At 42.1% G+C, this 24,746-nt stretch overlaps 1 protein-coding gene across 4 annotated transcripts in view; it reads left to right on the top strand.

Annotated features, from left to right (window-relative positions):
• Positions 1-18,255, top strand: part of CHRDL1 (chordin like 1) — a gene marked incomplete at its 3' end in the record, with an annotated part of 37,962 nt that extends 19,707 nt beyond the window's left edge. The window contains exons 4-11 of one of the 4 annotated variants that reach the window (XM_084293793.1): positions 4,054-4,199; positions 5,177-5,270; positions 8,760-8,827; positions 10,116-10,290; positions 13,568-13,762; positions 15,505-15,672; positions 16,815-16,904; positions 18,125-18,255. In XM_084293793.1, the coding sequence (XP_084149919.1) occupies positions 4,054-4,199; positions 5,177-5,270; positions 8,760-8,827; positions 10,116-10,290; positions 13,568-13,762; positions 15,505-15,672; positions 16,815-16,904; positions 18,125-18,255 (1,067 nt within the window). Of the gene's footprint in view, positions 1-4,053; positions 4,200-5,176; positions 5,271-8,759; positions 8,828-10,115; positions 10,291-13,567; positions 13,775-15,504; positions 15,673-16,814; positions 16,905-18,124 lie in introns of all 4 variants that reach the window. The other 3 variants (XM_084293791.1, XM_084293790.1, XM_084293792.1) reach the window with 3 other exon arrangements.
• Positions 18,256-24,746: the final 6,491 nt, after the last annotated feature.

Here is a 24,746-nt window from a genome sequence, read left to right as displayed (position 1 = left end):
TACTTCCTTTTCCATTGATGCTATAACACCTTTACCCTGCATGTTTTATATTGCTTCCACTGACACGCTATGAATGCCAGAAAGAAAAGCTCAGATCGAACCCAGTTAATTAGAAGGATTCACACAGATGGTTTGCCTGGTACTTTACAGAGGTGGCTAATTAAAGCAATGTTAGTCAGCACCATTAAAATGCCAGATAAAGCTTTAGGAACAATGCTGATTAGAAAACGAGGTTTACAAATAGGGCTTTGAGCAATGCAGGATGTTTGCAGTTAATTAATCCAGTTCTAACATATCTTTACCGAGGCACAGCGTAATGCATGCTGGTATCAACATTAATGTCAAGATTTTTCCTAGTTCAAACGTGGCAGTTATTAAAGCAATATGAAGTGACTGTAATTTCACATTCTTCAAGAGAAGATGAGGGAGTTTGAGCTCCTCTAATTAGCCGTGATTTAAAGAGCACTGGAAAAGAAACCAAGGCAAGTCCTAGTTGTAGAAAGTTACTCACATGCTGCCTCCTCTCTCCAGCAGTAGATGTAGGCATGCAATAGAAACAAAGCTTCCTTCCAGTTTCTGACAGATGCTGCATTTGGAGGTGATCAGCTGCACTCTTCAATGTGCTGTCTCCAGTATATGATTGTCTGTATTTTTTTGCAGTAAGAGTCATCTGATCTTGATCTGAAAACTTCTTCCAAACTTGTTTTATGCAACCAAATAGTCACTGAATGTGCTAGCAGATAATCCCATACACAGGTTTGTGCAGCAGCATCAGGGACCTAAAACATGGTCTTATTCCCTGTAACTGAAACTGACTTTTCTTATAATTATTACATCAAAATAGCAATAGAATTGCATCCCACATTCCACAGACAGGCAGGCATACATGTGTTTTGGGCTGTCCAGTATGACTCAGTTGTTATAGGCCTAAGTTCCATGATCAACCTTGAAAGAAATACAGATGAACAAAACTACTTACTGCCACCACCTACTACTGTTGGCCAAGCAAGGCTATCGGTAGATCCATTTAAAAGAAAAGCTTTTCTTTACTAGCATCTGCATCACAGTTGAGAAAGGCACAGTCCCTTGATGTCTTGTTACTGGAAGATCTTCCTGGAACAAATAGTTTCATTCCCAGCTAAAGTGAACAATTGCACTGTGTCCCCCCTGGTGCCCTGCTGATCTCAGGTGGCCAGCCCGCCTCATTTTCAGGTACATTTCTAAGAGTCTCTGTTTCCTACCCCGTCTATGTCATACATGCAAGGGCCTCAGAGAGAGAATTACAGTTATTAGGTAATTAGTAATATAGTAATAGTAATTAGTAATATTAGTAATAGTAATTAGAATTACAGATATTATTACATCTACATTCTCTGTAGACCCTAATATTAAGCAAAAAATGCAGCAGCACACCTTGAGCTGCTAGCCCATGCTGGTCCAGAGCAAGCCATCTTATTGCCAGCTGTCTTCTTCCTCCTTGAATAATGCAGTGGTCTAAAGCACCTTCTTCCTAATCTGGTTAGGAGATTTCTTGTGATCATTTAACCTGGCAGTGTTGGAAACCAAGGCAGAAGTCAGAATCAGAGTGAGCGTTGGCTATATAAGAAAATTGTTTTTTTCCCTCTGCTGCTCACCTTCCTTTCCAGTTAGAAAGGCAGCAATGGTTGTCTCACCCAGCATTGTGTCTCTGCAGTCACATGCCAGGGCTGATCTGCTGCTACCCTGTAATCCTATAGGAACCCTACAACAGTTCAACAGTCTCATGGATAAGGAGGTAAATTTAATTATTTAAATAAAAGTTTCCCCATTCTCGTTCCCTTATTGGAAAGCTTTTATTAAAGGCTTTTGGAGATTTCATAGTGATCTGAGCAATGTGGCGTATACAAGGTAAAACCTCAGTAAAATTTGCTGTCTTTATCCAATATGCTGAAGAGTCTGGATGAGTCATTGAAGCCTGAGCCTTTGCAAGCAACAGACCACAAGAACACTGTCTTCGGACAGGCATCCTACCTGGGCACAGCAATGCCCTGCAGAGGCTGCATGAACAGGCCCTCATATCCAGACAAGAACCATCTGCATTCTCCTTTCATTTTCTTTCCAGTTCTACTGCTCTTCCAGTTGCCCCAGGTGCAGGGGCATAACTAAGGGTTTGGTAATCCCTTTTTCTGCTTTCCAGGAGGTCACTCTTGGAAAGGCCAAGAACTGATGGTGACATAACTCGGGGCAGGTGGCACAGTGCTGAAAAGTGCCTCTTTATTTGTGCTTTCTAATATTTGGGCCTGATGGGACAGTAGCTGAATTTGTCACTTGAATCTTTTGCTGATGACTTTTCAAGGCTGTGCCTCAATTGGAACATATACGTTGCTATTCCAGAATGTGCATTACTAGCAAACCACATAGAAAGTGCAGAGTGCACTTCAAAAGAGGAAGTGCAAACACCACGTCTGTCTCATGAAAAGAAATTAAATACCAAGCATGGGACCCTAAATGGGCGCTAAAAGGCTAATTCCTGCCATTCTCTGGCAGAAGGTTCTTTGCTGACCCACTAGATTTTCAAATACTGAAGTATTTGAAACATACCATATGTGTATGTTCCACAGTCAGATTTGATATTTACAGTTCAAAAGGTCATTAAGATTTGATGAAGCCAACATAACAAAGTACATGCTTTTATGGAAAACTCTAAATGTCACTGTTTAATGCCAGTGCATATCACCAGAAAACTGCTCTTTCACTTGAGCTACCTGCTGAGAACAACTGTGTTCTGTGGTGTCATGGTTTCATAAAAAAAATCTGATTGATAATGAAGGGGCCCAAAGCAAAATCTGAATTTTTGGGTCAGGTTTCTTTTACATGAAAGCCCAAACCCACTGCTTGAAATTTCAGCTGCATTCCTAGAAATCTGCAGTGATTCTGGCTCCAGAGAACAAACGCTCCACTGTTACTTCCTTAGAGCTCTTGTTCAAAATGCCTCTTCCCATGCTGGGATGCTAAACTCATGTAAACATAAATGCATTTAGTGCCAGATTTGCTGCCCAATAGGTATCGAGTGACTTAGACTTCATAGGTAAAGCATAATCCCTTTGCACAGTTTGTGTTCAGGAGTTAAACAGTCTAGGGAATATCCTAACATAAGATGTGTTTAACTGTAAGTCTAAGAAGAAAGTTTGAGTGACTTGGTGCAGAATGCCATATGATCTGGAGCGGGAACAGGAGGTTTCAGGGTTGAACTGGCACTGCCAGCTTGTACACTTCATTGTATAAACTCAGTTGTGCAAACAAAACACACTGATTTGCACATCTGCCATTATAATGCATACAAGAGAAACGTCAGCATTTGGGTGCCTTTCGAGGTCTGCCTTTGAAAAGCTTTGCCCATTCTGAATACAACAACAGCAGCAAGGTGCAAGGGCCGCTGGGCACAAACATGCACGTAGTGCCATTATTCTGGGGCTTTTTTGCTCTTGACGGAGTGCCATCAGCGGTGTCACTCCTCCCGTAGGCCAGAAGGGCTGTGCCTGTGCACGGCACGGAAGCAGCATTATGCACGTCCTGCGGTACTCTCTGTACTCTCTGCTAACCTGCAACTGAGATTTCTGTCTGCTACAACACTACAAATCAGTAATAAAACAATGCCAGTCCTAAGAAGGGAGAAGCCATCCTGGAAAGGTGCTAATGCCTTCTATATTAAAGCATGAAAAAGCCATGCAAATGTAACAAGTAGGCACATAACTGCACCTACCCATCCTAACAGCAAGTGCTATAGCACACACGGCAAGAAAAAAAGCAGCAGCACGAGGTATGGCCATCAATGCTGGCACTGATGATCAAATCAAAATCCAAAGATTAACCAGGACAGTCAGCTTGAAGTGTGAATTACAAAAGTTCAGCAAAATAGCAGCGTGAGAACATCACAAATATTTTGCAGCATGACAAAGCTTGTCCTTAATAAGGAGAACTGGGGGAGAAGGGAAGCTTTTCCATCCCTGTATTTGTGATATTGCTCGTTGTTGATAACATCTGCATGAAGTGTTCCTTTCCCATTGCTTCCAGAGGACTCCCTTTTCTCAGTAAGCAGCAAAGTAACTGGGAAATCCTGCGAATACAATGGCACCACCTACCATCACGGAGAAATGTTTGTGGCAGAGGGGCTTTTCCAAAACAGGCAAGCAAACCAGTGTGCCCAGTGCAGCTGCTCAGTAAGTACCGTAATTTGTCAGAGCCTTGCTCTGTCTGTGCTTCATTTTGCCTTTCTAGCAGACGTGACACTGAAATGTATGCAACATGCAGCACACAGCAGAGGCTGGGAATTGGGAATTGATGCTGAAACTCACAAAAGCACTCTGAGCCAGCCCGTGGCACATGGGGAATGCCAGGCTACCTCTTACTCAAACACAGTGGACAAAGCTTACCCTGTCAAGCATCTGCTGTAAGTAAGCTTACAGCAGGCAGGCAGCAGGTAAAATATTGCTACTTGGCGTATGAAAATATTTCACCTCAACCTGACTGGAAAATAGAGCACTAAATCAGGGACTGAACCTGGATTGATTTGGACTGAGCTGCTAAGAGCCTCACAGGCTGGGACTGGGCAGCAATGTAGCCTGAGCCTGGGCCACAGAGCTGTTCTAGGTGTCACCAGCTCAGGTCCAGCATATTTGAGCAGTCCCCGTCTGAAGTACAACATCCCTCTCAATCCAACCAGCTCTTTAGTATCATGACCTTCTCTGATCAAATTATCATCATATTCAACATTAATTACAAATTGAACAGGCGCCAACTACTGAACAAACTTTGTGACTGCAGGTTTCAGTCACTGCTCAGTTCTTCCTCCACCTCAGTGGTAAGACACAACAAAAGGAGAGCAGCAGGAAGAATTTTATGCCAGGTGGCTTTAGTAGCAAGGTCAGATAGATTTTAAGCCTACAATCACTGCAGTTCTTTCCCTCCCCACAATTGCTTTTTTCCCCATTTTTTAAAAGAAAGAAACCTTCCTCTACGTGACAATAAATTTAAGAAATGCTATTCAGACTCTTCATTGGTCTCATATTCTGCGTTTGGCTACTACAGTGGCATTTATGTAAACACCTACACTGGATTTAAATATGTCCATAAAAATGTATATACAGTACCATATGAATTGATGCCTCCTTCTAAATGCTCCTTGTTTTACCGGCAGGAAGGAAATGTGTACTGTGGGCTGAAGACTTGTCCCAAATTAACTTGCTCTTTCCCAGTCTCTGTTCCGGAGTCCTGCTGCCCAGTCTGCAGAGGTAAGTGTTACTCCGCCCACAGGACACGCGTCGGAAAGCACTCCTTCCCCTGTCCGAGCCCTGTCTGTGCACCAGCACTGGGTTCAGGACACCGCAAGTTTCCCATTTACTCACAACCCAAGGCATGTTGGGAAGCGAACCCTCACATTCCAGCAGGGCAGCACTGCTGGCTTTGTTTTCCTGAACTGAAACAGGGAGAGAATGCACTGATGATAAAGCTGCATGCTCATAATGAGGTAAATCAAGGCTTCAAGTGATGAATTGAAATAGCTGCCATTACTTTGGGTAGAAAAGCTTTGAAATAAAAGATGAGCTTCTACCTGACAAGTTACCAGACCTGCTCGAGTTATACAAGACACAAGAATTTCAACTCAGAGGGTAAGACCAATTACTCCAGCTTAAATTAGATGTCGATCTATATTCAGCTAACGTTGGTATTTTACTAGTGATTGCATTTTGGAACATGCACACAGAGAACTTGATTACAAGGAAGCATGCTGCCAGCCTTCCCAGCCTTCCCAAACGTCTAAACCGAAATGTCTGTCTAAAAGCCTGTCTAAATATCTGTATATGTATTTTATCTCACCACTGGCATTTGAATCAGCACTTTTAGGGTATCTAAGCACCTCTGGCGAGCTCTCAGAGATGCGGACAAGCACCTAAGGGTGCCTGAAGTTTTCTGAAGGGCCACTCTATTGTTAGCAGCGATGCCAGGCTGCTTTGAAAACCTTTCCTGCTTGCATCTCTGTCCTTCTGGAATTCTCTTTGTTTGTACTCGGGACTATTGCATGGTGAAAATAAGGAGCGTTGTATTGTCAGTTGCATAGTTTTGCCTATGGTTGTTGAGAAACACAGACTAACAGTCCCCCAGTCCACACAGTCTGCAGCACAGACACTACGGTAGGCATTGAAGGAGCAAGTTCTCAAGCAGAAGCTGTGTAGTCATGTCAGAGCAGCAAGCTGTCTAAACTAGTTAACCTACAAAGTTGCAGTGGTAATTAGCTTAAGTGTGGCACCATGCAGGAACTGACATAATCTCCCGGCAGGGCAATGCTGTGAGCTGCATAAAGACATCCTCTCAGTCAGAGCAAGGGCGAGGATTTCTGTGCAGTACTCCTTTGCCTGAAAATTATTGCTCATTCTCTGCTGCTTTGCTGCGTTACTGCGAGGCACCTTTACAAATCCTGAAATAGTTTGCTGGATAAACTGCTTATGAAGCTTTCTGACCTCAGGAAGGCAAGGTCATGGTCCTAATTTCTCAGGGTGAAATCTAGTGATATATTGGTTTACATTTATTACATTGACAGTTCAATTAAAGCAAGTCCTTGCCATTCGTATGATTCCTGGTGTCTGTTCCCTGGTAATTATTGGATCTGGATTTGAAACCAACCTCTGCCAGCTGCAAAAAAACAAACTGCCTTTCAAAGTACAAAGTATCGGACCTAGGTATGCTCCAGCCTTATGCTGCAGAATCAGTCACTGCAGCCCAAGAGTCACTAGTAAGGCAAAAGCTCTTTAGAATTTCCATATAAGAGGTGAGATTAAATTGGATTATGCAGTAAAGGAGACTCAGTGTCTCCATTTATGCAGAGTTTTTTGTGTATTCCACTGCCTTTGATTCTTATTAAAATGTTAAAATTGCCATTTCTCTCATAATCAACCTTGTCCTTTGCAATATGGGCTAAGCTGTTTTATCTCCCCCCTGTGACTCTCACAAAACGCAAACCTAAACAAAATGTTTGCATCGAGATCTCAGCACAGCTCATGAGGAGGAAACCAAATCAATTTCTGTTCCCTGCCTGGCCAAAAATACTAACATAGTATATTCAAAGTTGCTGATTTTCCTGGTTGTTGCTCTCCTACTGACTAGAGAAGGCTTCAATCACTGTGGTTCAGATGCTGATTTATGTCAGGATTCAACTTCCTCCTAAGTTGAAGTTCTCAAAACGCACAGAGGATAAAATGATAACATCCAGTGCGCCAGAAGGTAGTGGGTCCGTGGTGGATTTGACCAAGTGAAACCCAGCTAAGCCCAGAACTGGAAACACACCTGCATCGGCACCGTGGCTCTCCCAAGGCGGTATCACACACTTCTCTGCTGCAGCAGCTGTCCTGGGGCAAGGACCCAAGGCTGTGTCTGTGCCTGGCCCTGCCGTGAGCCACCCGTGTAGAGCAGCAGGCTCGTGCTGTGGTGGTACTGCACTGCGCTCTGGTCTAATTGCTTGGCACATCCAGAGCTAGGCTTGGAGCCACTAGCAAAACAATTTTATCTGGACCTATATCTGAATTCCAAGGCTGGGATAAATTCCAAGGTCAGCTCCACACTAAATGATTTCTCCTGTTCTTGTACAAGTTTTCCAAGAATCAGATATCAGTTCAAGTTCCATGGCTTGTCCTACCAAGGATCACCTCTAACTATGTCTTTAACAACTTCTTAAAGCCACATTCTCCCCCTAGCCTGAACTGATGTTTCCCTGCTGCAAATTTCACTGTGGCTCACGCTCAGCTATGTATATATTTATGAAGCTTGTCTTTACCCAGAAAACAGCTGGACGCTACTCCTAAATAGAAACTGAGAGTTTCTCCTTTCCAACTTTCCTTTCCATGAATCACGTTTGGCTGTGAGGAGCCAGAGCCTGGCTTTGCGAGCCCCTCACACTGATTCGCAAAAGCATTTGTTACTTCTGCCTTAAATCTACAAATTGCAAGTGCTCTAGCAAAACCCTTTCTGTTCTAAAAGACAAGTCAGAATGCCCTTGCTTTGTTACAAGTGTCATTGGTGTTAGGAGCCTTATTCTGTACTGCTTTTATTGGCCCGATTCAAAAATAACAGTGCTGAATATCTCACACTCTGCCGTAACTTATTGCAGTGTTATTCACAGGCTTCCACATGAATTAACAAATTTTATGAAGTGAAGCATAAATAAGAAGGAAAAAAAAAAAAAGACATGGGGTATGGGGTAGAAAATTTGCAGGACAAAGTCTGGCATATATTTTCCTGATATATATAATAAAATGTTAAAATGTTAATTAATGAATACACTTCAGAGGGGACTACAAAAATGTAATTCAGGCTTCGATTCTCAGGTAAGTTACTGTCAACTGAGCAACAGTAGCTGTGCTTATGCACACAGCAGATGGAAGGTCACACCATTTAGCCTTTCAGAGAGCTAAGCTATATCTCCTTGTCTTGAGTACCCACACTGGTGGGTACTGGAAATCATCTAGCCCATAGCATCTCACTAAGCCACATAAATCTGGTAGTAAATCTTCATCCTGAGCTTGCTAGATATTTGGGAAGTCATCTTCCTTTTGCTCTCTGCAGAATCTAGTGACAAGAAGGTCAGACTACAGACTGACACTTCTACACACTAATGCAACCTCCACCTTAAACGTAGCATTAAAGCTGGGTGAGACTTTTCCCCTAGGTACGTCCCCGAGCGTTGCACAGTTACTCCCCTAACTGATACTACTCTGCTTCGTGTCCAGGAGATGGGGAGTTATCCTGGGAACATGCCGACGGAGACATCTTCCGGCAGCCGGCCAACAGGGAAGCTGTAAGTGTGACCTACAATTTAAAGACACGTTTTCCTGCCGTACATGCCAATGTATCAAGGAAAAATAAGAAAAGGATATTAACAGATCTGGCAAGGTATAGGAATATCTGCTGCAGCAAACTCCTTAATAAACTCAACCTGAATGCATGAGTAACCCTGAATTACAAACTGCCATGAGCTCCTGAGGGCTCTGGATTTGGTCTTCATTGTACATGCTCTACAAGAATAAAATTCCAAAGTGTTTTGTTTGCTATGTAAGCAACACTTTAAAATCATGATGACAAACTCTTTCCCAGTTGACATACATACGTATGTATATTTACGTTAGGGGCTTCACTGCCTCTGGGATTAAGAGTAACCACTAACAACTTGCTCCTCAAGAGAAGCTTTTTATAACAGCACTTGGAGAGAACATTAAGAGCTTTTAAGCATTAGGCACACTACCCAAATACATGAACCAACAGGTCTTTGGATTAGTGAGACGAATCATGCCTCATAAAATAACTGCTGTAACACACACTATTCCTTCATGCCCATGGGTATTTTGGAAAATCATTATCTGAAAACAACCACCGTTTTTGCTCTAGAAAACATACTGCACAGACTGCTTCCCTCTGCAAATCCAATGAGATTTCCCTGTCTGCGAGACAGATTCCAGCAAGGTTCTGCTCAGCCTGTGTGAAGTCGGCCAGCCCTGGCCCTGCAGGAGAGTTCAGAGCAGCTGCAAGCAAACAAGGCTCTGGACGGTCATTGTGCATGTGTGCTCTGCCGCTGCAGCCCGAGGAGAAAGCAGTTGTGATGAGGAAGACTAGACAGGCTCACTTATCCTTATCTAATCTTGAAACAGACATAAGTAACGAATATGTCTAGCCCTGAACTCCATCTCTAATAAACAGAGTGAAATAGGCTCTTCTGCAATGTGATTCATCTCCTCATGATGTAGAGATCCACAACAGGTCAGATGAATCATGTTCTAAAAGTGCTTCCCAGTGCACTGACTAGATCAGGGACTTGAGATGCCCAACTTAGATACAGACACCTAGACCCAATGCAGAGCGCGGTGAGCTGAGTTCCAGCTGTGTACGTGCAGGTGACTTCATTGCCATGTTAACTAGCTGCAAAACCTGTATGGCCTTTATTTGTATGGTGCCACTCAGTACTTTTGAGGCCTGTTTGATGGTGGTGGTGGCAACAACCACTGCCTGCATTAAGCTTCTGGTACGGCTTCTTTCACCACGCTCATTGGCACAAGACATTTACTTGCCTGCCCCTTTGTGTCTCCCAACAGAGACACTCGTACCACCGCTCCCACTACGACCTGTCGCCCGGCTCCGCCAGGCAGGTGGTCAATGTGCCTCGGTTTCCCAGTGCCAGGAGTAACCGCGGAGTCCTGCCAGATCCCCAGCAAGCATCTGGAACAATCGTACAAATTGTCATCAACAACAAGCACAAGCACGGACGAGGTAAAGATGAGTGCTTCTTATGGTATTACCCTGGGTCAGGCACCTCCCTACAGCTCAGAAAGAATCCTCCAAATACACGGCAGAACCTTGGAAATTCGCACTGGTATCAAGAGACTCAATGCAAATCAGAAAGGCAAAAGCAACAAACTATTAAGGATACAAAATCAGCTCTTGACTAAGGTCAGTTGTGCCTGCACATACTACAGTGTATTTCACTCTGCACAGGCACCACGCTGTTGTGCTGCTCTCTGAATCACTTTGTGGGATGGTGCTGCATAGCTCTGAGCACACGTGCTGCTGTGAGCAGCCAAGCGAGCACTTAGAGCCAGAAAGGACACTACGATGCCCTTAGATTTGCTGGGTGGTTCACACGGTGACTTGTCCAGTAGGGAATAGACAGTGGTTATTTTCTTTACATTCTCCTATCTTGTAATTTTACTAGCTGTAAAAAGCACATGTTTTAACTACCCCAGAAATCTCAGACCATAAACCTTTGCCATAGTATCAGGGAATTTTCTGCCTCCAAGGCTTATTAAATTATTCTCAAGAAAGAAAATATCATGACTCCCCCCACCGTAAGGCAGTTGTCTGAGATGCAGGGGGCACTTCTCCCCCGTGTCTAACAGCAGAGACAAAGCAAGCAATTAGCCTAGACTGGATACTGTAACCAGGCAAAGTCAACCAGAGTGAGTCCCTTAGTGCCTTCTGATAATATGAGACACACCACATCATGGGGACAGCAGGACTGCCCATCTGCCAAACTTTATACAAACAGGATGGATTCCTGCTGCATTACAGAACAGACAAAAATAGAGGGAAAATATCAATTCTCCCGTTTGTGGGACAGCAGGTGCTGTGCAGTACAAAGGGTAGGATGCTCATTTCCTGGGGGCGGGGGGTACCTAAGTCACTAGAGGTCTGCAGGGACAGGCCTAAGAAGCCATCAAAGAAATAGCTGGAAATGTACATGTTCAGAAAAGCAGCTATCCACAAATACCAGTCAGTACGCACTCAGAAACTACCCACAAAGAGTTAAAAGCCCTTGTATTAGGGCCAACTAATCTTTTAAGGTATTAACTAACAGAAGGAATGTTGGCCATAGGATCTTTATTATCCACCTGAACAACCATGAAAAAACATTCAGATCATGCCAGTGTTTTATGCTGAATCTAGGAGCAGGAATCTCCACACAGTGCAATATCTTTGACATGTAATTCACACATGAAGACATCATCAAAGAGATTTCTAACCGATTTGTTTCAGCAAATAAAAAGCGTACAGACAAGTAGCATATTTCTGGATGCAGTAGAGTAACTGCCACAGCTTCAGACATTTGCTGCCTAGAGAGTGTCTGAGTGACCCCCATGATGGAAACCGGAATGCTGACCATGTATTTTCTTTTGTTCTTATGTAATTAACAAGTATTTTATTAATTAATGCATATGCCCCTTGAGACATATTTCAACAAGCTAAAAAATAAACACGTAGCAATTACCCTGAAATGAAAATAATGTGAAATAGCATGGGTACAGGTTTATAATTCTGAACATGAAGAGTACTGAAAGCAGGGCACCTGGGAGCTAGAAGTTATGTGCCGTATTTGGGCTTCCACTGGAGGCTTCATCTGCTACCTCAGAGTACTCATTTAACTGTTCTGTGCTAAATAAATCCTTGAAACAGAGAGAATGTATCTACATTCTATCAAGTGGTATCTCTTCCCCTGTCAGGAAATATTTATGTCCATAAAGGATCTGGAGAACTCTTGCAGGGGAAGCAATCTATGTACGCATAGATACAATGAATAATACAGTATTTAAGCATGTAAGGAGCCTGCTGAGTACTTACTAGTTTTATCTCATTTACAGGTTTTTCTCTCATGTTCTCAGTATACAGACAATAGATTATTTGCTTTTATGTGAGAATAAAAACTGTTTTCCACCTCTAAAACAAAACCATGTCTTAAGAAAGAGTTAAAAAGTAGCAAATTATAAACCAAATGATAGCATAACCCCATGAAAGACAATACATTACAAAGAACACTCACCATAAATCTCAGTAACTCAGTAAAAGTATAAGCCAGTTGGTCACATCTGTTACCAGTTAGATGTAAATTTCAGATTACAGATAAAAATTAAATTGCTTTTGAAAGTTACAGGCAAAATAGGAACATATTTTACAAATAAAAGCATTAATAAAAATGATGGCATATTAGAAGAATTGGAAATATTTACAACATAGCCCAGCTTCACTTTAGTTGCTTTTAGAAATCTGGCAGTGCCCTTTCTTTCACCTTGTTAGGATTAGTTTGCATTTTTCTTTGTGTTTATAAAATACTTAAAAAGAAAGAAGTAAGGTTTATAGGACAAATGTAGACATGGTGTAAAGTGATATAATTCCCATTAACTGCAGGGTGACCCAAACCGGCTTCTACCAGGTACGGATTTTTCCACTCTCCTTTTGCAAGCTGTACTTCTCTGTCTTCCAGAGGCACTGATGAAAAATATTCTGAGATGCTTAGATGCTATTTGAATGAAATTTCAGTCCCATGTGCATCCTTTCAAGTTAATGTTTTCTTGTGAATCCCAAAGCCAAACGTCCCTATATACCCATAGACACACACATCTCCACATTGGACTTCAAACTTCATTTTGCAACATTCCCTTGGTCTTGCTCTGTGTTCTGTAGCAGGAAGTCCCACATGAAAGTGAAATAAGGTCCAGGTGGCACTAATCCACCCTGTTAATATCATGGCTCTCCCTGCAAAAGCCACGTTCAGCTAACGCTAAGAGAAGTTGTGCAGATGACTCAGTAGTAAATGTCATGATTTTGCCAGCTGTAGATTCAATTCTAGAAACCAGAGCCAATTTAGCAGGCTGTGTCCTGTGTGTGGACTAAGAGCAGGAGGGGGAAGAACAAATTAGTTTTTTAAGCTGCTTAATGATGCACAACTGAAATGTGTGCAGTGGAGAGGAGCTAGTCTAATAGTTGACCTTCAATGTCCTCCTCCTCAAAAGAGCGATGGACACTGGCATCAGCAGATTTGGAACCAAGGCAAATCTGCTTAGAAATGAGTGATCACAGGCTCAGACACATTTGAAGTGGCAAAACTCCGACTGAAGTTAACAAGCAGTGAAGTGAGCCAGAGACACTAACAAATGATAGAGGGAGACACTGCTTTAAACAAATGTGCATGAATTAAATGAACATTTGTGGAGGAGTAGCCAGTGAACGTACCTTTTCCAGTTGTACTTCTTTTTCCTTTTCTCTTCTTTTGTAGTTTGTGTTTCAAATGGCAAAACATACTCCCATGGTGAATCTTGGCACCCTAACCTCCGGGCCTTTGGAATCGTGGAGTGTGTGTTGTGCACCTGCAACATCACCAAACAAGAATGTAAGAAAATTCATTGTCCAGAACAATATCCCTGCAAATACCCTCAGAAAGTAGAAGGAAAATGCTGTAAAGTCTGTCCAGGTAAAACAAAGAGTTGATCACAGACCACCTTTTTTCTGTGCATGTTAAGGGTCTTGGCTGAAGCCTTCTGGTCACAAGATCTGATGAAAACTGCAATAGCAGTACCCACTGTTCTAACCTGTGTGCAGATATCACAGTGGGACAGGCAGAGCTGCCTGGCCAGCCCTCCTGTTAGCTGCTGTTCCTCAAATGGGGGGGCTTGCTGTGTGGGGCACATACATTCTCATCAGTCACTGCCTTTTTCTCTACTGTTAGTATGACTTCCTGACACTCATTTCCAAAGAGAAAATTATAGAAGCATACACAGACAGTTCATTACTGTCGAAAGACTCTCCAATCCTTCCCCCACTGCAGTATTCTCAGAACATTCGAAGCATTTTCTAGCTTGTGAAATCTGCATGGACCTAATACTGTTTCTCCTTTTCAAAATGTACCAGAAGGACTCAAAAACTCTGACTACAAAATGATTGGTGTCAATTATATAATTTAATCCTTAAAATAAATACTAACGTATCATAAATTTAGCATTAAGTCTCTGTACTGCAGTAATGATTAAACTTACGTTGACGTGCCTACAACTAGTGAAAAATCTGTTAATAGGATGAATCTGTTGGTGGTCTGCCAAATGATCAGGTGTGTTGCATATGATAAAAAGAGTCAAGGAGCATCCAATTCCCTCCTGTGCCTTTGAACTTCTTTTCTAATCTGTATGGCCCATTTCTGTGCTTAGCTGGTGATGCATTGGGTGGAAGTGCTCTAAGGAAATGAGTTGTTCAGTTGCATATGGAAATCCTTCATAGAACACACACTGCACTTCTCTTGCTAGCCCTGCTAGCTGGGAAAAAGCTCAATGCAGTGGCAGTAGGTTGGAAGAAGATGTGTGTTTAGGCTCTTTTGGGTACTTGCGGATCTGAGACACACAGCATTTAACTCATCTGAGATGAGAATAGTCAGCAAAACTAGCTAACAGGCTTCAATGGAAAATGTAAGAGCAAACTGAAAGTTACCGTCTTTAGGAGATTCTATGCACCAATTGTTCAGAAAGCTGAATGTCTTCTGATCTGTCCTCTGAGTTGCATCGTCTCTCTCACATTCCTGTCCAACTTCCAACTGCATCAGAATAATGACAATTTCCACTTATATGCCCTATGACTTTCCCAGGTGGTCATGAGATAACGTGTGCTGTGTCTAGCCAGGCATGCACTGATCTCCTGGCTGGCCACATCCCTGTGTGCTGACCAGCCAGCTGGCTGCTGCTGAGCAAAATGAGTAGGTTCTCCCTGCCCTTTTCCTCAACAAAGCAATATTTTGGGTCTCTTCATTCTCTCTAACCACTGATTTTCGCTGTTATTTAATTATCTCTGAGACTTCTACTGTTATTGAAAAATGGACAACAAGTTCAAAGATCATGAGGAGTCTCACAAACCCGTACAACATATTTTGTTACAAAACTGGATTATAAATACAAATACTGTCTCGCCACCACAGACAGGCAATCAGAACCTAGCAGAACAGAACATTATTGAATGTCTGGGGCTTAGCTGGAGATGGATTTGAAAGACCATACAAGTGAACATATGAGCTGGACCCAGTAATCCTTGTGGGTCTCTTCCAACTTGGGATATTCTATGGTTCTATGAAAATTCTAATTTTAAACTAAACCTGCTTGGCTGTTGGTGCCAAGTAAGTTCTGGAAGACTTGATTACAGCTGTAGAATGTGTTTTGGGCTTTTTTTAAACAGAAGAAGTGCCAAGTCAAAGCTTTGACAACAAAGATTACTTCTGTGGGAAAGAGACATTTCCCGTCTATGAATCCATTTTCACAGAGGAAGGAGAAACCATCAGAAAAATTGCAGTAGAGACTGAAAAGCCACCCCAAATAGAAATACATGTGTGGACAATTAGAAAAGGTGAGTTGAGTGGGTGAGTGGGTTCTTTCTTTAAAACATGTATCGTCTTCCATTAAAATCCCAGAACGATATAAAATCCAAGCATCTTGCAGCTGCTGTTCTTCTAGCTATTTAGGGTATCACTACCATGACCATGTCAAACATACACTTTGCTGAACAAACACCATTAATAACACCCAAAGCTCTACTTCTGCAAACTCCTGGACACAAAACCTAATCAGCTGTCAGTAATGTCCCTGGTAATTTATTGCAGAGGAATGGACAGTAGGGTTTGAAGCAAGTGTTTGGAGGTTCTTGTTTGGATGGACCCACATGCTTGCCACTGAAATCACTGTCTGCCCTATCAGCCTCACCAATATGTACCTACATCCATGATGCTCTAGAATATTGGCAAGAAATGTATTAAGGGTGGAAGCAGTATCTTTTAGTAGATCAATTTGTAAAGCTAGAAGGAAATTGAAAAGTTTTCAGAAGCCCATGCATTTCTGCATATCCTGAACAGCTAGTGTGGTTAAATTATTACCTCCAGCTCCCTCAAAATCCTGTCTACTTTATCCAATTTAAGCAAAAAGCACGTGATCCTCATAGGAAACCCTCATGTAGTGCAGCCCTTACCATGGAGATGATACATATCCAGAACGCACTTCAAAGCACAAAGCCAAACCCCAGCTGTGAGCAGAAAAGAAGTCCCAGGGGGGCTGACGGTTAATAATTACTCTGTGTGTTCAGGAAGCCACAAAGCCTTGTGATGACTTGACAGTGATGTTGTCTGCTAACTCATGACAGGCAAAATGGTATCTGACAACAAAATGATACTGTTTTTATCCAAGACACTGGGATTTTGGCTTCTGTTGCAATCTTACATTTACTCACACTAAGGAAGGTTTCAGCTATGTTGGAAAAGAATCAGCTAATTCTCACACCCCTCAGAAACTCTCTGCAATCATAAATCCACAGAAGATAAACACTGGGGTAGCAAACAGAGTCAAAAAGAATAGGCTGAAAATCCACATTATCGGTAAGGATTATTTCACAATGTGGCTCGACACAGCAGTCATTCCACATAAAGGCTGGGCAGCAACCCAGGCTTAGAACAACAGGCGCGCTTCCAGTAACACGCACTTCTCCTTTCTTTGCTGAAGGGATTCTGCGCCACTTCTACATTGAGAAAGTGTCCAAGAGGGAATTTGAAGAACTTCCCTACTTCAAGCAGATAACAAGGACAACCCCTAGTAAGTAAAATTCTGACCTCGTCAGATTTCTATTGTCCATATAATTACAGCCTTGAAAAACATACCATGTTACTCAACACAGCCAAGCAGATGTACTCATTTTCCTCCAATACATGGCATCAATATGTGTAAAATTAAATAATCAAAATACGGCAATTTAAAATACAAATGCATGTAACAAAAACTCATGTCCAGGCTGTGTTAGTCTCCTAACATTCTGAGAAAATACAAGATTGTCTGTTTTCTGCTTGTGCTGCTATAAGTCTGAAATATGGCTGATGTCAGTAAAACAGCACAACTGGACTTCAATTAAGACAATATATATATACATATATATACACATAAATATATACACATATATATTTATGTTATATTTGAAAGAAGCCTTTCCTACGTTCTTAGTTACATATTTACTATTAAAATCTGTCTTTTGAAAAGTTATGCAATTTATTTATCACTCTTGATTCAATTTCTTTTTTGTATTTCACCCAGCTTGGGATATGACACTTAATGTGACAGTTTAGTTGAGGTATAGACATTTACACTTCCCAGTTCTTTTGCACTAAAAGTTGACATTTTTTCCGAGGTCCAATTATGCAAGGAAGTATTTTATCCAGGAATACTTGGTTCTTGGTAATACAGTCTTAGTTAGAAGTAAGCACCTTTTCATCTAGAAGGTTTCCTAATTTTTTCCTTTCAGCCTTCTCTACACATGTTGTTATCTGTACTATCATATTCTAGTTACCAAGACATCAGGCATTCCTATTAAAATTATCAAAACCGTACAGAAATACTAATATCCAACAAATACAGTTTGTATTATACACAGAGAGACAGAGTTCATATTGCGTGAAAAACTTCGACTTGTTTCCTGACTTTTAAATACTTAGTTTCACCATCAGATTTCAAGTCTCAAATCACTCTGTCATAAAGCAGAGGATCTGTTTTCATAACTGGATGAAATAAACAGGGTCAATTTATAGTACTAGTTGGTTAAAGGAAGCGGTAATATTCAGGTTCTTGTTTATTATTTGTAACAAAGTTATTTTGCATGGAATATGTTACATGATTGTAAGATACTTCAAATATTTTCCGTGGGAGGATTGGACATCCTCTCTTTGACCACTATGAATCAGTTTGTCTGAAGAGTGCTTGTGACTCCAAAGTTCCCTATGCCCTTTCTAAGTCAGTATCTTTCTCCTTTGTATTTTTGTTTTCAGGCCAGTGGAAAATATTTAGCGAGGGAGAAGCTCAGATCAGCCAAATGTGTGAAAGCAGAGTGTGCAGGACTGAGCTCGAGGATTTGGTAAAGGTTTTGTACCTTGAGAAGTCTGAAAAGGGTCACTGTTAAGGGAGACAGCACTGGAGGGAGAAACACAAGAAAACTTATGAAAACTTGGATCTGCAGCTGGACTGCAGGCTTATTTTGCTTAAGTCAACAGTTGCCTTAAAAACCAAAACTATAATGCAGTAATTATTCACATCATGCACAGCAAATCTGCTGCTTTATGTGTAGTGGTCTGTGTCAACCAATTCAAATATCTCCTCCAGAAGACTATGAGTCTCTGTATTACTGGTGGAAGAAGGAGAAAGAGAGACTGTACTTTCCCCGAGTTGCAGTTCTTTACTAGTTAAAAAAAAGAAAACAGAACATTTTTATTATTATTATTTGGCAAGTTATTCAAACTAACGAAAAGAAGGACACCTAATAAATGTGCAGGAGCTATGGAGAGCATTATTTCCTGTGCCGAGTTTATACCATTTCTGGTGTTGAAATGACTCACGGATCTTTTTTAGTTGTGGAAGAAAAATACAAGTGATAAAATACTTGTGTTGGAGACATATAAAACAGATTTAAACTAACAAACTCCTAAGCAGCCTGCCTTTGGGATGATGTCTTGTAGTTGAGCAAACTGAGTCCATAAACTGAACAGCAGGTGTTAGTGACAATCACTATATTTTTGTAGCAACTTGAGCAAACGTTCGCTTTTAAGTGGTTTTCACTGTGTCCACCACCCACTTCTCTCAAAAATGTAAGTATTAGCTCCCTATCACAGCCCTAATAACTTCATTCTTCTGGGCCCTATTAATGCACAGCCTTGGCTGATAAACTGCCTTCTGCAGTGATGTGAAAGAAGGTGGTGAAGTACTTGCAGCACTTTCAAAACTCCTGGAGGGTTAAACCTCCCAATTAATAACTCCTTAGAGTTGCCACAGTGCTTAACTTATTTATTCTCATTTGTTACAAAACTAATCTGCATTTTTCTGATGGTGGCCTCTCAGTTCTCAGGCTTCAAGGACAGACCTCTCCCGTGACAAATATCAAACAGCTACAGCAAGCCTCTAGAACACAGCAGATCTGTGAAAAGTGTTATACTGGTGAAAAAGAAATTTGAGATACTCTTAAATTTAGTGTAGCATGTCTACAGTGTGTTTAAGAAATGTGGCTCCCATCTCTAGAAAGAAAAGAAGTATAAGGTCATTACTTTAAAAACGGTTTTCTCTGAACGTGAGTCACCGAAATGCTGCACTGCCTCATGGCTGCAGTGTTGGATTAATTCCCACAAAGCAAGTGACTCTGCCTGCTTTTGTCCCCTTTTTCTATTCCACAAGAAGGAAGGAATACTGCTGTTCATACACACACTAGGAAACAAAGCTTTATGGAAATGGTTTGAGCCAGGGGCTGTGTCTTCATAGGGATTGAAGTCAATACTGACAGCAAGGATTTTGAGGTTTGTCATCCTGCCAGTGACAGCACTGCAGGGGTGTACCCATTTCTAAAGGGATGGAGGTGTGAGAGAGCTGAGTGCTGAATGCCAGAAGCCAAAGCCTGTTTCAGGCAAAGCTTCGCCACCCTGAGGGGATGCTGGCAGCCTCCCTCTCAGCGCAGGCCTCTCGGGCAGGCTGCTTCATGGCGCCCAGCCTGCCTCTGCCGCGGGCAGCATCGGTAGGAGCGCAGTGCAGGGCTTCTCAGCAAAGGGGAGCAAGTGAGAGGGACAGACAGAAAGTGACAGAAAAGCTGAAGGGAACTAAGAAAATAACACATAGGGTGATCCAGGACATTGTGGCTCTCCAGTCCTCAGCAATCTTGCCTCTATATAACCACCGCATTGTCCCTAGACCTGGTCAGAGCACAGATAACGCATAGGAACATTTCCTTCCCTGCCAAGCATTCAACTCAGCCCACTGTGTAACAGGAAAACATGCTAAAAAGGGAGCATTCAGGTAGATTTGCAGTAATAAAACATTCTTGCCTGCTATCAGTAAGAGCCAAACCTCCTTGAGCCACAGTGTGGAGACCTGCTCCAGCGCGGGCTCCCCTTAGCCCACAGGGAGCTCCGGGCCTGGAGCCTGTCCTGCCCTGCCCTTGGGGCCGTTCCTCACACCACCCCCCTCGCTGCCGGCAGCATTTTGCCCTCTCTGAAATCCACTTTCCCCGAGGTGTTCCCAGGGTCACTGCTGGGCCCAGCTGGGGCCCTGTGGTGGGGCAGCTGGAACCAGCCAGCCCTTACTGTGACAGGCCTGGGGCAGCCCTGGCCTCTCCTCACAACGCCCTGCAGGACACTGGGCATGGACACCAACATCACTGGTTAATGGGCACCTGGCCATTAGAAGGCCCATACCACTGTTCATAACAGGAGAGCTAAGTGAATCATCCCATCAAGTTTCTGTAGGATCCCAGCCTCTGCCTCCATAAATGCTGTGTTGGTGTTTGGGAGGGGTGTAGAGCCTCCTAACCGAGGCCCCGAGACCTCATGCAACGTAATTAACTGTAGAAGCAGCAGCTTGGAATCAGCAACACCCACAGCATGCGGCATCTATTGGGTTGGAATGTGCTGTAGAAGTGCTAAATTTCACTAGAAATCTTCTAACAAGTCATGAATTAATCCTTTGGTGAAGACACTGTAAGGAAGACTTTCTGAGGAACTGTCGCGATCAGGTGGGAAGACCAGCAGTTGTCTTCTCACCTCATGGGCGTAGTCTGCTTGTAGCAGTAGCTGGTGAACAAAGACTAAGTGGAAAGTGTACAGTATTGTGTTTTTTTTTAAGAAGAAGAATAAGAAGGCAACCAGCTTTTTGTATTTCTGACAGGACCAGTGGAGTCCAGATTGTGTATTTATTTTATAATAAACATGTTTAAGAAAAGCAAAAAAAAAAAAAATCATAAGTATCATTTAGTAAAATGCAGTGTTGCATTTTTACAGTTCTGGTCACTTAAGATAATAAAATACAGTGTCATCATGCTTTCAATTCTCTTCGTGGGATGTATGTCTGTTACGGTACTTATTTATGTACTTGTATCACTTTGACCTGGTTTTATAAATTAATAAACTTTAAAGTTGTTAATAAAGCAAGACATTTTGTGCCTGATGTTGCTGGGTCACTGGGTTTCAGTGCTCCTGCCTGCAGCCCTGCTGCTGTCACCTCACAGCAGGCTGGAGCCTCACATGCTCGCAGCGCTGGGTGATGTGCATGGCTGCATGACATGGGATCAGACATTAAGTTACAAAAAACTTAGATTCAAAACTTTGACTGCCAGACAGGGTGCAAAGGAAGGCTTCAGCACTTACCCAGGTCCTTAATGCTTCAAGCATGAGCTTAAACCACAGGGACCAGGTGCACCAGCAGTGCACCTAAGACCCCAGGTTATCAAAAACCTTAGAGAAATTTGGAGGTTAAGAGAGGTTGTGACTTACAGCCCCTTACAAGCCAGGCCTGACAAGCTCTGGGGAGCGCATTCATGGGAGGCCTTCTGAGCTCAGCAAGAGTGCATAGTCCACCACAGACAAGTTAGCTACAATTAATTCATGGCTGCAATATGCTGCAGTGTTTAATCCATAGGAGTGGTAATCTTGCTCCTATTTAAATCTGTTTCAGACCAAGGCAGTAAAAGCTTACTCTTTCAACTAATTCAGTATCAATAGGATCAACATTGAGCCCTGACTGTTCAGTATGTCTGAAAACCAGACAAAGCTTGCAGCAGGACATCTGTGTCCCCAGCACTTCACTAGTTCATTCATCCAGGTCTTCTCTCAGGAATGTCTTCTGCTGACTTTTGCAAATCAACTTACACTAGCACTCATCTCAGCTAAGCTGAAAATCAAGAGAAATAGCACAACCTGGGTAGTGCAAAGAGACAAATGAGAAGGATCAGCCCAATGCTCAAACTATCAGTTCGTTTAAATTGGTTAATCTCAGGAGACATGATTGTTTGCTTTCAGGACTTGTCTGTAAAGCAACAACAGTATGCTGGGGAGAGAGCATAGAACCTTCAACACAGAAATTTTCTGCTCAGAGATATGTTTGACTTTTGGGAAATACGACATTTAGTTTAGCTTTCACCTACCCTCCATGATTAATCTTGAAAATCAAAGCATTGACAACCATACACGCATTCCAACTAAAGAATTCATCAAGCAGTGACAACTGAGAGAACAGTCCAGGGCATATTGCTTTCTGTGCAATATATATTCTGAAGCTCAGAATAATTGATGGAATCGATCTGTGCTAAATACTAAAGAGATGGTCTTAATGAACCTAAGAAAGAAGTGTAAAACATGAACTTACACATGGCTAGTAGTTTAACTAAAACAGAGATAGCAGCCTTGGGAAAGGTGATTGTTCAAAGTGGTTCCACAGTAAATCCCTGTGAATCAGTAAGTACATAAAATCTGAAATTCAAGATGCCTCTGGAAATTCCTCATGAAATTGATTTCTGTGTGTTTTTTTTTCATAACCTGCAAATTCATCTTAGCCACCATTTAACTTTAACAAGGCATCTGTTGCAAGGATCCTTTCCATGAGAACACATTCCAGGCATGCATACCCGCTCTGCTCCAAGCTCCTCTTGTACCAGCTCCCTTTTCCAGGGCTGAGAGGTGTGAGCTGTGGACTGAGAGTCACTACCAGTCAGGATTGCACAGCTGCATTCCTACTGGATGTATTCTCTTGATTTCATAACATCCAAGTGATTTTTAGCACTGCACTAAACAATCATATGTCTCACTTCACTCCTATTTGCCTGTCATGCACTGCAGATCATCTCTGACTCCACAGGACTCTACAGAGCAATGAGGAGTGGCAGGGTACCAAGAGGAGAGCCCTCGTTGGTGCTGTGCTCTTCTGAAATGACTTTTAAACATACCTACACAAGCACAGGAGAAAGAATGTGACAGCCTAAGACTCACATCTTCATACACTCTCCATTAGGAAAAAAAGGTCAAACCATTTCACAATTCAGATGATGAATACTTCCAAAATAATTGATAGCACATGAAGTATTTGCGTAATATTGGTGTGCTCTGGTGCCTATTGTGTTATCCATCTAAGATAAAAGCCAAGATTTTGGAGATTTATTGTGGGAGGGGTGAAAATTGACACAGTTAATCCTTATTTCCATTTATTGCTTTTGTTTGGGGTTTGAGAAATGTCTTCATCTTCTCCACTGAGGTTTTGGACCATTTTACTTCTTGGGTAAAGTACGTCTGCAACCACAGGAGTATATGAACATGAACCCACAACCCTGCCCTTCTCACATAACACCAACCCAACTGTGAGCAGGAATGCAAAGCATCCAAAGCAAAAGCAAGTAATTGAGTTTAACACGAGAAAGCAGATTTTCATGTAGACGCACCGGATGCTAGGTCAGTAAATCCAAAAAAGGCAAGAAGCCTGATTTCACTACAACTCTAAGGAAAAACTTACACTCTGTCCTCAGCTGACCTCAGCTCAAGAGATACATCACCCTAAGCTGTGAGTGCTGCTAACTGCTTCACAAACAGCACCAGTAATTAGTTAATCTCTCCACCAAGATCAATTTTATTACCTACAGAATTATTTCTCCTGTTTCTTTCTCTTCCTGTTTGTTTCAGAATCGCAACACGAAGAAATCAGGTGTGCTCAGGCCAACATAAATTAAAACTGAGTTCTATTGCCACTGAAGTAAATAGTAAAATTCCCAATCCCTATACGAAAGAGTCCCTGAAGAACTTACACTGACACACTATAATGGCATCAACCACATTTTAGTGTGCTGTAGTGTTTCATGTGTACCAAAGGCACATTTTACACTTTTCACCAACAGATTCCCAGCTGCAGTGGTCCTTAGCCAGCACTGTACCTTAATCTGTTCTTCCCCAGCTCCCTTCTCCCCTCTGCCAACAGCTAGGATGGGCAATCAATCAACTTGATTTGGGGCCTCAGCTTAGAGGTTTAAATAGGAGTCAAGTGATGATTAAAGTTTATGTACTGGTCTATCTTTTTGCTCCACATCTCTAAATGGGAAGATTCAGACTTTCCTGTTAAAACCTCTAGATTGAAATCGATATGGTATTTATTTTCATTTCCTCTATTAAAATGGTGTGCAGCATGGCCAAGCTGTACAATGTTAAAGATGCAGTTCAAGTACAAACTTTTTGTAGTGGTCTCAGGATGGAATGGGAAATGACGCAGCAGCATCAAACAAGAGAAGTGAGACCTGGGGACATTTCTTTTTGTTCACAAGTGAAATTATCTGTAGAATTTATAGTCGTGGTTACATAAACATCTCATAAACTAATAGACAGTAGTCATCAATTAATCAGTCGTCACAAAGTTCTTCCTAGAAAAAGGAAGATTTGGTTGTAAATATACTTAAGAAAAAAAATACATATATTATGTACAGCTTCAAGTGAAAATATATTCCAGAAAGCTGTAATTTTGTATCTGAGATCACGTTTTCAATTCTGTGCTATTAGAAAATATTTCCTTTCTGTGAATGCCATATTACCTATTCACATAAGCGAAGTCTCACAAAACCTTTGTGTTTTTTTTTAGATCTAGCCAGACAGTGGCATCCTTTAA

This window comes from Netta rufina (genome assembly GCF_964035555.1).
Source record: "Netta rufina genome assembly, chromosome: 12".
NCBI classification, from domain to species: domain Eukaryota; kingdom Metazoa; phylum Chordata; class Aves; order Anseriformes; family Anatidae; genus Netta; species Netta rufina.
This window is presented reverse-complemented; position numbering and strand designations above follow the sequence as displayed.